This window comes from Lepus europaeus, chromosome 14 (genome assembly GCF_033115175.1).
Source record: "Lepus europaeus isolate LE1 chromosome 14, mLepTim1.pri, whole genome shotgun sequence".
Taxonomy (NCBI): domain Eukaryota; kingdom Metazoa; phylum Chordata; class Mammalia; order Lagomorpha; family Leporidae; genus Lepus; species Lepus europaeus.
In genome coordinates this window covers 27,216,469-27,233,438 of record NC_084840.1, presented here as the reverse complement: position 1 = coordinate 27,233,438, position 16,970 = coordinate 27,216,469, and the positions used below count along the sequence as shown (strand labels likewise).

The following is a 16,970-nucleotide window of genomic DNA, read 5'->3' as shown; positions in this document are numbered from 1 at the left end:
ATTTGTTTTCCCTGATTATTTTTTTAAAAAACATGTTGTATTAAATAATTTTACATGTTCTTTTTCAAATAACCTTTTCCTTGATGTTTTTCATAAACTATAAGGAACCCAGGCCTGACCATCCTTGCTCATTTGCTGTAAGCCTAACATTCTACAAAACTAGCAGTCCTCAGTTTATTGCACAAAACTCATTATTCAAAACTAGAGGAGTATTTTAAATATTGGGAATGAATAAAAGAAGCATGCTTGAGTTCCAAGCCCATTACTGGGATACTGACTTTTTATTATCAATATTCTTTCGTCAAAGCCACCAGAGCTATATGAATTAACATCAATGTCCAAGTTCCAAATGGATGAAGCTGTAGAATGATCTAACTTGACAAGATTTTCTAACAACAGTTCTCTCCTAATCAACCTGAGTAGCCCCTTACTATTTGTAAATTTAAAAGATTAAAAATACCTATTCATATACAGTTACAAAATACAATAGCAAAAATAGAACAGCCCCACACAAACTAAAAGCAATACTAAAATCTCACACCAGCACAAACATATGGAACTGACTAACCATCAGGCTTCATTAAAAAAAAAAAAAAAAAAAAAAAAAAAACAAGTTTTAACTATCTTCTCTGATCCTACCAATACTCCAGTAAGAGCAGAAACCTAAGGATACACAGTATGAGTTCTGAATGTACAATCATAAATGAGTCTCTCTTGCTCAAAACTAATTTCTTTTAAAGTTTTGGAGCTTTCAGGCTCTGCTACATTGCACGGCTGATAAACTTGGCCAATAAGTCAATTAAATTACCTGTTGAATGAGTGAGCGAGCCTCTTCAGAGACACATTCTGGCATGTTCAGGGTAGTGTGAGTGTTTATTCCTGCTGGATGGCACTCTACCAGAGTCTGAAACAATCAATCAGGAACACTTCTTATCCCAAATAACACCATAGTCTAATCCATCATAGGATTTATGGACAGCAAGTACAGAAAGCTTAACAATTACCTCAATTGGAAGTATAATAATTAACACAGTTCCACCTAAGCAATTGAGCCTGAGGGCTATGAGGCCACAGAACTTCTAACTGAAACAAAGGCAGACAATCATCATGGTCACACAGAGCTCAGTACGTTACAGCCCCCTTTCCCTTCATGATAAGATGAATGACTCATAACAGAAAAATTTACATTACTAAAATGGGAGTTAATATCTCTTAAATACTCGGTGTTCTTTTAAAATTAAATCTTCAAATTTTCAGAATGTGTTGATACTTCATGTTGGTATAGCACTTTATAGTTCAAATGTACACAAAGCTGATTTACACAGGTCAACTTCACAAGTCTTAAGTTGGTATTATCCACACACTGAAGGTACTTGACTATTTCTAAGAGTGTAACTGCTTGGAGTTGGTGCTGTGGCATAGCGGGTAAAGCCACCGCCTGCAGTGCTAGCATCCCATATGGGCACCAGTTCGAATCCCAGCTGCTCCACTTCCTATCCGGTTCTTTGCTATGGCTTGGAAAAGCAGTAGAAGATAGCCTAAATCCTTGGGCCCCTGCACCCATGTGGGAGACCCAGAAGAAGTCCTGGCTCCTGGCTTCAGATTGGTGCAGCTCTAGCCATTGCAGCCATCTAGGGAGTGAACCAAAAGATTGGAAGACCTCTCTACCTCTGCCTCTCTGTAACTCTGCCTTTCAAATAATAAAGAAATCTTAAAAATAAATAAATTTTACAAAAAGAGCATAACTGCTCATTTCCTTTACTAAAGTCTATTAATCTCAAACATCATATGTAAAGGTTATTACAGCAGGCATCTGGCTCAGCAGTTAAGACACTGTTAGGGACACCCACATGCTGTGTCAGAGTGCTGGTCTGAAACTCAGCTCCTCCACTCCCAGTTCCACTGCCTGCTAATGTGGGCAGTAGGTGATGGCTCAAGTACCTGGGCTCCTGCTACCCATGTGGGAGACCCTCCTGGGCTTCAGTCTAGCCCGACCCTGTCTGCTGAAGGCATTTGAAGAGTGAACTAGCTAATGGAAGATATGTCTCTAAGAGTGAACTAGCTAATGGAAGATATGTCTGTCTCTGTCTCTCTGTCTCTCTCTCTCTTTTTCAAATACAGTGGAAATAATTTTTTAAAGATTTTTTAATTATTTGAGAGGCAGAGTTACAGAAAGAGAAAGAGAGAGGGAGGGAGAGACAGAGAGTGAGAGGTCTTCCAACTGCTGGTTCATCTCCCAAATATCAACAACGGTTGAGGTTGGGACAATCTGAAACCAGGAGCTTCTTCTGGGTCTCCCACATGGGTGTAGGGGCCCTTGCACTTGGGCCCCTGTTTCTCAAGCCATAAGCAGAGAGCTAGATCAGAAAAGGAGTAACCTGGACATGAACCAACGCCCAAATGGGATGCCAGAACTGTAGGCAAAGGCTTAGCCTACTATGCCACGGCATCAGCTCCGAAAATATTTTTTTAAAGAAAGCTTTGTATAAAATTTATTTATCAGAGATTGTATAAATTCTTTCGTTATGCTAGTATAAGTAGGAAGAAAATATAGTATTGAGAAAAAAGATATTACCTTTTTATTTTTTTATTTTTATTTATTTATTTATTTATTTTTGACAGGCAGAGTGGACAGTGAGAGAGAGACAGAGAGAAAGGTCTTCCTTTTTGCCATTGGTTCACCCTCCAATGGCCGCCGCGGCTGGCGCGCTGCAGCCGGCACACCGTGCTGATCCGATGGCAGGAGCCAGGTGCTTCTCCTGGTCTCCCATGGGGTGCAGGGCCCAAGCACTTGGGCCATCCTCCACTGCACTCCCTGGCCACAGCAGAGAGCTGGCCTGGAAGAGGGGCAACCGGGACAGGATCGGTGCCCCGACCGGGACTAGAACCTGGTGTGCCGGCGCTGCTAGGCGGAGGATTAGCCTATTGAGCCGCGGCGCCGGCCAAGAAAAAATATATTACCTTTAATAGCTACATTAATTTTCTAAAATCAGAATTCCTTCCTGGCTCCAAACAAGATATTTAAAACACCCAGAGAATTCTAATACATCTAATACTAATGAACCTTAAAGATCTCACAGCAGACTCACAGCAAATTCAGAGAAAAAAATTTAGTCTTATACCTAAGTATCACTGTGATGTAATTTTACCAACAATTTATTCAAAGAAATATAATTTGACTTTTTAAAAAATCTATAATCTTGATAGACTTCCAGTACTCTGCTTGCCTTTGGCATCAAAGCTTTTCTTACTTAGTCCCTGACCTAAAAACTAAAGGCAAAGGCTAACGTTCCCAATTGGAAATCAAGGTAGCATCTGGATCAATTTATTAAATGTCCAGGTCAGTGCTTACCTTGCCAGTGAGAAGTTCAAAGAGGACAGCACCCAGACTCCACCAGTCACAGGCTTCTGTTTCTTCCGTGATGGCTCCAACCTCTAAACACACCAAAGAAGGTTGATATTAAAATTCCAAAGGTCAATTAAACTTTCAAAATTAACATGTATTAGCAAGGTGACCTTTTTAATGCTGAGAGAGCATATACTAAATACTACTGGGCTTTCAAAATTCCTGAAAGTTACTTATCCCTTTGGTCACCTACTGTGGTTGCATTTTTTTTTCTATGCAGTCATATATTAAACTGAGACATTTGTTCTTTAGTTGATAGAGGGACACCTTCAAGATGCTGTACTTAAAAGTTCCATGAACCTACAAGATCAGCATTTTGCTTAATTTTTCAGATTTCAGAAGGGATAGCCAATTCTACCTCAGAGGCCTTCTTTTGTTTTAAAAATAAAGATTCATTAGGGTCAGAAGGAACTTCAAAAATTATCAATGGCAATATTAATCATCCTTTTACTTAAGAGGTTAGAAACCATGGAGGTGAAAAGCCCTGTCCAATGTCATACAGCAGTGTCATCTTCCCTCCCCTACATAATCAATGGTTTTCAACTAAGAAAAAGCATATGAAATGCAAATCTATTCATTTTGTTACTTAGAAGTACAGATATATTGTTTTAAGCCACAACTGGAACTACTGGCTAAAATAAAAGCTTTTAGAGTATTTACAAATTACAATTTTTTCTGTTATGCCCATTTCTCCCCAGCACAAGCATTTACACATAATGAGAGTTTTTAGGTATCATCTTCCAGCTTCCTGAACAAATCAGCAACTTTTGGACCTTACATCGTTATTTGATGGCTTCTTGTCCATCCTTTTCTGATGACATTCAATTAGTTTTCCCTTGCCAACCTCCACCCTTCCATTCCCATTTCACTGAAAAAATACTCTTAATTTGACGATAGGTATTCCACAACTCATAATATCCTAAAGTTTGTAAGCAGTTAGGTTGGAAGGCAGAAGGTAATAAACGGAAGGGGCATGTAGGCATCCAGTCTTTTTAACCACTGTTTAATACACCAATGGTATAAGGAAGTTCTAGAACAGCATGTACTTCAAGGTTTGCAGCAAAGGTCATGGAGGACAAGACAAGACAAAATAGCCATTCCTATGCAAAATACTGAAATTACTCTACTGCACAAAACTCCTTCAAGTTACCTTTTCCTGGGTTTCTAACAGCATGAAACCATGGCCCCTGGCACCCAGCACTTCTCTAACCTACTGTCCTCTTCAAGTGCCAGATCATAACCTGGATTCTATAACCACCTGCCCTCAGTAAGGCAGTAAAAAGAAAAAACATTAATCCAAATTATTGTGTGAATTCCTGGATAGCTCCTATAGAACCATCTGCAGTTGTAAAATAGTTGCCGGTTTGAGAAAATAAGAATGATCTAACAACAGAGGCTTAATCATAAACATTGCTGCACAGCTCTATGATGGGACACAACCATTTTAAATGTTGTCTTCACATAAGATTTATGTATATAAGAAAATTTTATATATATATATATGTGATTTTTTAAAAAAGCTAGAAAACAACAGTTTTCTAATTTAAAAGTATATGTTTAGAAAAAAGACTGGTGAGAAAATATAAATGTTTTTAGTAATTTGCCTCTGGGGTGGTAAAAATTTTTTTAATTTAATTAATTTATTTCTTTGAAAGGTGGAGGCAGGGCACAGACATACAGGTATCTCCCAGCTGTTGAATGACTCCCAGGTACTCAAATAATGCAAAGTGAGCAATCCACTCACTTAAGTGAGTGGAATTAAGTGATGTTTTAACCTCTACATCAAACACCCACCCCTAAAAGTTTTCTCTTGGTGATTTACACGAATTGTACCATCTAATGAGAGTAGAGCCAAAAACATTCAGGCTCGTGACTTTGCAGCAAGGAAGATGACAAATACAGGACAAACTTCCCTAAGTGTGTTCGCCTACGAAGTTTCCCTGCAGCTTTCATGTAATTCAGTATAGGAAGAAAAATGGGCTAGGAATCAAGAGTCCTGGGTTGAATCTTCAGGAATTCATTTATCCATAATGTGAAAGGAAGATCTGAAGGTCTCCGGGTTAAACTTAGCTCTACATGCCATGATTCTGATACTTGGGGCTCCCTAAAATAGGGATTCTCATAGAGGATAATCCCAAGGGGCTGTATTTCAGTGACTCAACGCTACCCCTCCCCAGATTCAGATATACTTCCCACTCCCATTCCTACCTCCCCCAGAAAGCCACTGTTACTTTGAGAAGTGTGCTGCTAGAGAGGATATGTGTTTAGAAACTGTAGAAAAGCAAAACCAGAAAATTTATTATAGTTATGTCATCAAATATAACCTTTTGTAATTTCCTTCCAGTATAATAAAGCACGCAATGGATTACATCATTTCCCTGTTCAAAAATCTTAAATGGCTTCTCATTGACCATTAAGTAACATTCGAATGTCTTGCTTAATCAGGCATGTATATATAATCAGCCCTCCATAAAAAGGTCTGAACCTATCAGATTCATTCCAGCAAGATACACAAAGCAGCTATAAGAGGGAGTGTAAACTAGGTACCACACTAGGCACTAATACTCCATAGAACTATTATGCTTTGGCCACATTGCTAAATAATGTGAAACAAACAAACAAAATCCATTTTCCCACTAGCATAGTTAATGGTTTCATTTTTAAACACCTTTTTGCTCAAAAATTTCACTTATTCCATTTGCCTTCATCATAGAGCAAGCAGTATATACTCATATTTCTTAGTTTTATATAAAGATTTTTTACCTGTTCACAATTCCAGACGCAAAATTATTTCTTAACCATCTGTTCTGAATGTGCACCAGCAGGCCGCGCTTTGCTCTGCTCACAGTAGGCACACATTGCAATGATGACAGTCTCCACAATAAAGTAGCAGCTAACATGCACTGACTGTCTACCATACGTAAGGAGCTGGGTTTCACACTTGACATGAATTATTTAAAATTTCCAGGCAACTCTATAAAGAACCAATTTGCCTTTGAGAGAAACAGAATACTATTTCTGTGTCCAGGAAGAAGACGTACCTGGGACCCAGTCAGCTCAGAGGCATGTGAAAATGAACAGTTTTGGGAGTGCTAGACTAGAACTACCCCCCAAGTCTCTGCTCATATGGTTCCTTGTTAGAAATAAGTATAGGTTTGTTCAGATGGATTTAAGTCACCAATTGCTAATATAATTTAGAGAGAGACCTTTCAAATTCAGCAAATATCTACAGTATCATCTCCAGTAAAGCCTGGGCCACCAAAAGCTACATGGAATGCCTGTTCTCCCACATAACTCCTGAGAATCTGCACCCCAGATGAAATGTGGCCTAGTGTGTGGGGTGGGGACAGAGGGGAGGGCGTTCTGAAACTGTTAAGACATGTATAGTGCATCTTCCTGAGCCTCAGAGACTCTGTGTGAGAGAGAGATATACTGTGTTACTACTAAACGAAACACACACCTATTATGGGACATCATGTGAAATTTGCACGCATTTGCAAGATAAAAAGACTTCAAAGAAAACTCGAATCTATTTCACCAGTCCCCTGGGCTGCCCAGGTGCTATAACTGCACAGTCAGAAGTACTTGGGAGGAAATGTTTGAGAGGAACTTCACGGGGACAGACACAAGGTGTGTCTGTTCCTTTATTGGTATCTGTGAACCTGTTGAACGAAGGAATCGAAGACCCAGGGTCATCAGTTCTGTGCCGCTTTCAAAGCCCTGGTAGGTTCCTCTCAGGGTCCTACACAGGTAGATAATGAGCACCATATCATTTCAAATGTAGACCGACTGCCACAGTGTCTGATGAACCCCGATATGAACATGAGGCCATGAAGACCGCAGCAAGAGTCCCTACAGCCAGCTCACTTTCCCTCTCCCCACTGGGCTTGCTAGCTCCATGCGCAAGTCAGGTAACTGCTGGGACACCCAGCACTGCGACCATAGCCAACGTCTTTGATGATCCCTTTTTTTCCCACCATTCCTTGATTTTTTACCTCTTTCTTCTTCCCTGACAGCTTATGTCCTTGCCTTTCCCTGATTTTCTGTTTCTTCTCTCCTCCTGGATGTGACAGTTCAGCTTTCTAATGGCACTCAGACCAAAGAGCCTGCGCATCCCACTTAAGAAAAAATTGCCTCTCCAAGTACACGGCAGCTAGGCTGAATGTCATCTTTAACTCAACTGGGCCAGCCAAGGTGGACAACAAACACAAAATCGGGAAAAAGACACTGAACAAGTTTTCAATCACCCTCTTAACTATGCAGCTCTTCAAAATGGCTTTCTGTTAGCAGGGATTCACTAATTACATGAAACTGACATCAGGACCAATGGTCCTTGATCTTCATAGACTCTAAGCTACAACAAAGGGTTCTCCACAAAGAACTTCCTACCAGCTGAGAAGCTTAAATATTAGAACAAATGAAGGTCAGAACTTGTGGAATTTCTTCTTTTTAGGTTTTAAGACATAAAAATATTTTTTCTTTTAATTATCAGAATGAAGGGCTTGAGCTGTCCTTTTAATATCCTTGAGGACCAATAATTCTTAGATTAAAATCTTAAGATAATACTGAAATTGTATTACCCAAAAGAAGCCTGAAGTCATATGGCTATCCATTGCTTTACTTGCAAAACTTATATATAAAAGATGTAAATAACAACAGAAGTCACTGTGCACTTGCTCCCCATGTAGGACCTCTGTCCTTAATGTGTTGTACTATGAGAATTTACAGTAAAACTAGTCTTCAAACAGTACTTTATATTTTGTGTGTCTGTGTGGGTGCAAACTGTTGAAATCTTTACTTAGTATAGAGTTGATTTTTGTATATAAAGGTAATTAAAAATGAATCTTAATGAAGAATGAGATGGGAGAGGGATAGGAGGTGGGATGGTTTGAGGGTGGGAAGGCAGATATGGGGGGGAAGAATTGCTATAATCCAAAAGTTGTAATTATGAAAGTTATATTTATTAAACAAAAGCTTTCTATAAAGTAAATAAATAAATGATGTGAAAATAAAACAAGAACACTGATTTATATATAAACCTATAGGGTACTTACTACAAACACAAAATACATATGTCTAATGTCAAAAGTAGAGGATGTAAAGAAATAACAAATCTGTGAGATTATTTCAAAAGTATAGCAAAGCTGAGAAATCCCTATAAATTTCTACCTCAAATTTGAAAAATCTTGCAAACCAGAAAAAAACATTTATAATAATAGGGTAAATCCTACCACTGCTTTGTCAATTTTCAAAATGTTGCTCCTATAAAACCTAAAGCTTTACATTTTTGCGCAAACCCTTCCCCCAGGACTGTGTTCTCTATGTGCCGTTGCTAGGCTAGGTAAAATAGCTCCCCTTCCTCTCCACAAGTGTAGCTCCTACAGGCAGGCATTAAGCAGAATGATCGGGGGAGAAACTAAACCTGTTCCTTCAGAGAACAATTTTCAGGTCATTTCCACCAAAACTCACAAAGAGACGGTGATATCAAAGAACTCCGGATTTTTGTCTGTGCATGAAACAGATGTATTCCCAGGGCTCTGGCTATGCTGCTGTTTGGGCCTGGCTACGGGTCACTAAGTTTCCCTGAAAATGAGGACAGCCAGGCTTCTGACATTCTTTCTACATCTTACACACCCTGGAAGTGTTTTCAAAGCACGCATGAGCCTTTTATCTAACTTCTCCCTCCATTCACATAAGATGCTCAAGGAATGGGCTTCTGCTGAGTTAGCTCCCCCCTTTCTCCTTTCTCTGCACAGCCACTCCTGCCTTTCCCTGGGTGGCAAGTGAAATGCATCAGGGTCACCAAATCGAACCACTGTCATTTTTTAATGTACTGAAGACACAGAATCAGCTCCAGATTAGACTTCAACTCATCCAGAAATGCTTAAGGACATCAAATGTGTGAACGCTTCAGTAAAATTCTAGAACTTTCATGTCAGTACTCTCAATTCTGACATTCTGTCTTCAATACAGAACCTTACTGATACATACTAATGATTCAAACTATCTTTTAACAGTGAATTAATAAGTTTAAATCCAACAATAAAGATACCACAACATAAAATGTGCTTGGCCTGCCTTTGTTTTACTCATGTTTAACACCTCATGGAACATTCTTTAACAAGCCAGGATATTTTTTCAGCAAAATAAGGCTGCCTTGGCAACCCATATTGCCAAGGACCTTGCTAAAACATGGAATGAAGTCATTGTAGACTCCTTAACGATAATCAGTTGTAGAGTTCAAAGTCTCCTTCTTTGGGGCCAGCGCTGTAGCGTAGGATAAAGCTGCTGCCAGCAGTGCCGGCATCCCATATGGACCCCAGTTCGAGACCCGGCTGCTCCACTTCCAGTTCAGCTCTCTGCTTGGCCTGGGAAAGCAGTAGAGGATGGCCCAACTGCTTGGGTCCCTGCACCCATGTGGAAGACCCGAAAGAAGCTCCTGGCGTCAGATCGGCCAACTGGGGAGTGAACCAGCAGATGGAAGACCTCTCTCTCTCTGCCTATCCTTCTCTGTGTGTGTAACTCTGACTTTCAAATAAATAAATAAATCTTTCAAAAAAAAAAAAAAAAGTCTCCCTCTTCTAGACAAAAATTCCATTGTTTCGCCTGAATTCAAAACCATAACTATAATAAAGCCCAGTTCCTGAAGAGTAAAGGAGTGAAAAAAGCAGAAAGCTTAGACTCAGGGAACCCTAAGCCATCTCTTGTGCATGGGACGGGAGGGCAAACAGCGAAGCACAGTCTCTCAGCCTGGGGGCGGGGGCGGGGGGTGGGGGGATGTGAGAGACACTGGGGGCACTCTGGGGCTCCAGCACAGGGAGATGACATTCACTCACCTCCGGGCTACAGACCCTGCTCTTGGAGACTACACAGTCTAAATCCATGGACCTGTCAAAGACACCTCTCAAAAACTCTGCTGGAAATTGCATAGAAAATTGAGAAAAGTAGAGAACCCACATTGAACTGAAGCTAGAAATAGACCAACCTTTTCACAAAGTTGTATAAAGCATCTTACATTTTAAGCAACTGTGTTGCCTCAACATCCCAAATTCAGAATTTACGTCTGTTAACATGCTAGTACACAAAGGAATGTGATGTTCCACGTTCAGACACTCCGTCAGACTGCTGGGACCAGTGGTTTCTGCTCCCTGGTTTCTCCACTAAGGGAGATCCACTCCTTCTTGTTATCTCCACTAACAACAGAGTTGCCCATCCTCATTCCAAACACCTCCAAGAAAATTCCACAGCTTCCCTCTAGAAGGATGCCCTTTGCTGCTATCTTCACACCAAAGCAGGATGGAAAATGCAGCGCATTCAGAATTTTCTTAGAAGAGAATTTCACATATAAAAATATTAACTTGTGGTATAGCAAGTTAAGCCACCACCTGCAATGCCAGCAACCCGTATGGGCACCAGTTCAAGACCTGGCTACTCTACTTTTTTTTTTTTTTTTAATTTATTTGACAGAGTTAGACAATGAGAGAGACAGAGAGAAAGTTCTTCCTTCCGTTGGTTCACTCCCCAGATGGCCGCTACAGCTGGCACTGTGCAGATCCGAAGCCAGGAGCCAGGTGCTTCCTCCTGGTCTCCCATGCAGGTGCAGGGGCCCAAGCACTTGAGCATCCTCCACTGCCCTCCCGGGCCACAGCAGAGAACTGGACTGGAAGAGGAGCAACCAGGACTAGAACACGGCACCTATATGGGATGCTGGCACCGCAGGCAGAGGATTAACCGAGTGAGCCACGGCGCCAGCCCCTACTCTACTTCTGATCCAGCTCTCTACTAATGTCTTTGGGAAAAGCAGCAGAAGATGGTCCAAGTGACTGGGTCCCTGTCACCCATGTGGGAGACCTGGGTAGAGCTCCAGGCTCCTGCCTTCAGCTTGGCCCAGCTCTGGCAGTTGCAGGCCACATGGGGAGTGTACCAGGGGATGGAAGATCTCTCTCTCTCTCTCTGTCTTTCCCTCTCTAAGTAACTCTGCCTTTCAAATAAATATATAAATCTTTTTTTAAGAAAGAAACATTCTAGGCTGGCGCCGTGGCTTAAAAGGTAATCCTCCGCCTTGTGGCGCCGGCACACTGGGTTCTAGTCCCAGTTGGGGCGCCGGATTCTATCCTGGTTGCCCCTCTTCCAGGCCAGCTCTCTGCTATGGCCTGGGAAGGCAGTGGAGGATGGCCCAAGTCCTTGGGCCCTGCACCCGCATGGGAGACCAGGAGAAGCACCTGGCTCCTGGCTTCGGATCAGCACGATGCGCCAGTCGCAGCAGCCATTGGAGGGTGAACCAACAGCAAAAAGGAAGACCTTTCTCTCTGTCTCTCTCACTATCCACTCTGCCTGTCAAAAAAAATAAATAAAAAATAAAAAAGAAGCATTGTTTTAATTTAGAACAACTACTTAACTATTTCTCCTAAACTGTTTTTTAACTACACTCTTTTATCATAAATAGACCCTTACACTTTTTTTTCCACTCTCATTTACAGTAACTGTGGAACTATTATTAAAGGCCACATAAAAATCACTGAGAAAACAGCAACTTCTGCAAATAACGTGTTCATGTAACACTCAAATCAACATTCAGATGCTGAAAGAATCTTTCACTTAAACAATACAACATTCAATCCGAAAATCCGAATGGTGGACCCATGGAGTACATTAAAAGGATAATCAGGAGAAAGTATACTTTGGCAGAATGGCAAATAAACACAGCGACAAAAACCAATGAATTTCTAGGATCCAGAGAAGAAGACAGTGAATAAGACAGTGCAAGAAGAAAAATTACAGAAAATCTTAAAATTCAGCACTGTGTATACTTTTATAGTATCAGAAAGAGAAAACAGTGTCTTTAAGTGTTTAATAAGATTTAACTGCTATTACAATTGGTCAAGAATTTCCTAACTCTCTTCCAAGGAAGACAGATTTCATTCATGGAGTTAAGAGTAGAGAAAGGTTAAAAAAAAAAAAAAATCTGATGTCTCATTAGTGACACACTTGGACCAAGGAAAAGAACATCTTTCTTGTGCAGTGAGCATTCCATGTCAGCTAGAGTAGAGAAACAGCACTGTGTCCCCACACAATCTCTCCCGGCAGCATCTGTTGCTAATTGAAAGGGACTAGAATTACAAAATCCTCGTCAATTTCTCTCACCAGCTCTTGCTGTGTATAAAGATTTTCTATGCAGGGGCTGAGCATTAGTCTTCCAGTACAGCTGATGACTAAAGAGCAAAGAGAAAGAAACACAGAAGAAAGCATTTTTTGTGTCCAACAATATATGGAACTAAACTGTGGGAACAGGGACAGCTAAGCATGTCTTTTGTTAGCTCAGTAAATTACCATTCTATAAATACAACTATTCACCTATAAAGGTCTATTAACATCCTAGTTAACCAATTGTATATGTCCTCTGTTTGGGTAGTCTCCCTTTTATAGAAATCTTCAAAAGTAACTGTCAATATTATACCAATTATGGCTTTTATTTCTGACTCCCAGGCACAGTGCCTGAGACACAGGAGGCACTTAATGTTTGTTGAATAAATATATCAATCTTGTATTTGTAGCACTGTTCATTCATGGCATTCAAAGCACCTACAGAGGCCTCATCACACTGTTTTCTGTAAATCCCACTGAGCATAGAGATCTACATCCAGCCCTTTGCACTTTGACATATTCCAGGATAGAAAGTCCCCAATATTCTCTCAAGCATCTTTGGCTTCAGGTTGAGACAGAGGTTAGAAAAGGGTGAGAGTGCAGGTGCGTCAGCTGATGACCATGGGTATTCCAGGCTTAAACTTGGGTGGCAGAGTGGACACCAATCCACACTCCCTCTGCAGAGTAACAACTCTGCTGCACGCATGCCACAGAGTGTTCTGGCATGGGTGGCATGTGCTACACCAAGGGGAAAACGCCGAGACACCCTGGGAGCAGAGAGGGGACAGGCCTGGAAAGCAACTCACGGTTTCCCCTGTCCCTCTCAACGTAAGGAATCTGGCACTTCATTACATGAACCGTGTTACAACCGTGTAAACTGGCTACATTATCTGGCTGCTGCTCTCTTGAGATCAGTATTATCGGTCAGAACTATTTTTTTAAAGGTTATCAAAACCAAGTTTATTGAAGTACATTGTAGGACAACTACATTACCTAGCTATCCCCTTGGAATTATTTTAGATAGACAGATTTGCTAGTTTACACAAAGAAGCCAAAAATGTTATGACTGAAAGCAAAACTAGAAGCCACAGCAATTAGGAGAAGAAAAATTCATTTTCATTTCAGCCTTGGGTTGTTCCTCTAAAGCTATAAACTAAATAAATGATCAAAGTTTATCGGCTTCAAGTTTAAAAGTCTGAAGGCACACTGCAGTCACAGGGAGCCTGTATGTGATGTGAGTTAATCTGGACAGAAGGAATGTTCTTGCCTAGGGTCTCCCAACACCTCTCAGGAGCAGACCTCCAGGCTCACGGTGACAGATGACCAGGCCTGGAAGTTTCCCTGCCTAGTCTGTCCTCTCAAATGGGCATTTTGTACCCTTTTTTCCATTTGATACTATTTCCAAAAGCATTGGCTGCCCGATTACCCATTCTATACCCCATAAAGCCCTCTGATAGTGTACTCAACTGCTTATTCAAATGCCGTACTTGTAGAACAGGTTATATGAACTTTGCAAGTTCCCAGGATCACATTAGTCCACTTCATGAGTGTATCATTCAGAAAAGACCAATGACAGAGCCTGGAACTTTCCAGGGAGAAGAGTCTGCAGCAGCTGGGGCCCTGTGCTGCTTCCAGCACCGCCAGGTGAGGGGGGAGGCAGGGCTGCTCCACCCAACACGCATTTGCTTGCTTCGTTCATCTGTCTCCAGTCTTGCTTCCTGCCACCGACTCATTATTAATTCAGTTGCTCTTCAGGTAATTCAATTACCTGAGCCCTGTGCCTGCTGTACTGTGGGGAACTGGAAGTGAGTACAGGCTACACTCAGCTAGTCTAGGCGAGGCCTGGCCAGATACGGAACTCCGCTTCTCTCCCACCACCCAGCTCTGAATTTCTGGTTGTCGTGGTGACCTGGCAACCACGTTCTGAGCTTTCCTGCAATTATCTGCACAACTTGGGTCAAAATTCCTTCGATTCACTTGATTCAGCACCGCAGGGCCAAGTATTACTTTTCAAGGGAGTTTATAGGTATCATTACTGTACCGTTTCCTTGTGAGATCAAATAAGCAATGAGTAACCACTGCAGGACTTCTGGTTGACTGATTATAATTATAATTCTGAGCTCTATACAGTCTTGCTTGCTCTCTCCCCCTGCATTTCTGGTAGGGGAAAAAAAAAAAAAGAAACCAACAGCATGCTCCATTTTCCATTGATCATATCACAACAACTCCATTCTGAATAGCCATCGGGTGTCACAGTGTTACCCAACCAAAGCCATTAAAGTTGATTGATGGGGAAAAGGCTAACTGAAAACTGTGGGAATGACAGGCACAGCGTTCTCGCTCTCCGTCTCCGATGCTTCGTTGCTATGTTAGGCAAGCAGACTGCCACACGTGCTGTGATTAAAGGACCTTCTGAAATCCTGTTTGCCCTCTCATCATTAACTTTTTAAAACCTTCGCATTTAAGAACACGTATTTGAAGGAAATATTTGTGAAGGATTGCTTAGAAGGACAAAGACCTGGTTCTTTCATGGAAATTCAAATTGACAAGAATGTATAGGGTACAGAATCTGATGATTTGACCGAAGTAGCCAGCCGACTGCACTTGTACACAACATGTAAGACTGAGCACAGCCACTTCTTTGTAACCTATCAGAGACAAGGGAGTTCACTTGCTTCTTTATAATATTGCATGGTGGAGGCAATTAGCTGAATAGTTGCCAAATATCAACGTAGCCGCCCAAAACAAGAAGTCATATACAGCAGTGATTACTTAGAATTACAAGTCTTTAGTGTCAGGGCTCTCTTCTGAAAAAGAAATTTGCCCAAGGTCATACAGAAAATGATCTGGAGTAAACAAAAAGGTTAAAATTAACTTCTTTTTAATAAACTACAGCTTAAAGGAACCCCCTCCCCCCAAACCCACGTATCAGGGAGATTTTGAAACATCCCGAGATACTGTACAAAGCTTATCGATTCACTCATCTTATCAACCTTCTGGTTCTGACAGCTGAAGAATGTCTTCTCTTGGGATGTGCTAACGTGTCATTCACTCAGAGGCCAAATAGCAGCGACCAAACTCTTTGTGATTCCTCTGTTTCATTCTCACCTCTAGAGACAAATGATTCTGTAGCCAGCTATGGGGAAGTATGATTTAAGAACAGGTCTGTTTCAACACAGAGTGATCTTAACTCGGGATGGATACCAGGGTTCCAGACCCTTACCTCTTCCTAAAGAGACTTTTTCATTTTCTTTACATCAGCAGGGACTTGCCTGGACAAGGTAAGACTTGTATTGACTGGAGGCCTTTTTTTTTTTTTTTCATTATATTTTATACATTGCAAGTTTGAAGTACATCAGGAAAGATTCCCTGGTATAAAATTTTCAATATTCTACGGCAACCCTGAAAAGCTACTGGTTCTCCTGAAGTAGACAAAGATTTGTTTTTTATGAGAATAAGCACAAAAGGCAAAGAATTAAACACGCTTACTAATCATTCAAGAACCACATTAAACCATCTCCCATATTACAAGACAGCTCCTGTTGAAGCTGCTTAAGGGTAAATGAAACAAAGAACTACTGTTTGAACACAGCATTTAAATCTTAACCACAACTATTTTTGTTCTTTTAAAATTATTTCTACAGCTCCTTTTTGCTTTTTTCTTCTTTTTCCTTTAGGAAAAAAGTAAGACTATACCATAGTTATATTCATTTTTCCTGGTTATATCATTACCATTATTTGAAATAAATATCTATATTTATTTGCTTTGTCTCTTAGCTTCATATTCCTAAAATTAGGAGTCCTCATGCTTGGAGAAATTACCCAGGACTCATAAATTCATATCTAAATAATTCTTTCTTCGTTTGTTGAGAACCTTGGCTTTCAACTTTGACCCCACTTCAAAGTTGTCTTGGCTTCTTCCTCTAAATGAAAATGTTTTCCACAGATCTCTCATTTCCATGCATACTCTGTAAATGAATAAGAATATATTTTTTACAAGTAGCCCAAATGAAATACTTCTTTTAATCCTACTAATGTTAGATAAGAAATCAGTATTTATCCTTGAAGAAAAAAAAATCCTGCCTTAATAAGATGAATTTGAATGCTGACTAACTTTTGTGTAAGTAGGGTATCAGAGGATTTTGTATCTGATTTTTATTTACACTCAACAGATCTATTTTAAAATTATTAAACTGAGAGCTGAAAAAGTCTGAAATAACTTGCCCAAGGTCACCCAACAAGTTACTGCCTGATCTGGAACCAATAGCTAAGTTTGAGAATTTTCAATTCCAGCTAAATATTTTACTTAAAATCTTAAACTTCTGATGACGTCAAGACACGTTCCTCTATCCGTGGTCTGAGTTCTACTTGTAACTATCAATATATAACTACCACACACAGCACTGGGCTTCAACAGAAA

At 40.6% G+C, this 16,970-nt stretch overlaps 1 protein-coding gene across 2 annotated transcripts in view; it reads right to left on the bottom strand.

Moving 5' to 3' along the window:
* Positions 1-16,970, bottom strand: part of RPS6KC1 (ribosomal protein S6 kinase C1) — a 178,428-nt gene that overhangs the window by 9,619 nt on the left and 151,839 nt on the right. For both annotated transcript variants that reach the window (XM_062210336.1, XM_062210335.1), the window contains exons 13-14: positions 3,353-3,435; positions 809-904 (exon numbers count right to left, since the gene is read on the bottom strand). In XM_062210336.1, coding sequence (XP_062066320.1) covers positions 809-904; positions 3,353-3,435 — 179 coding nt within the window. The remainder of the gene's footprint in view (positions 1-808; positions 905-3,352; positions 3,436-16,970) is intronic.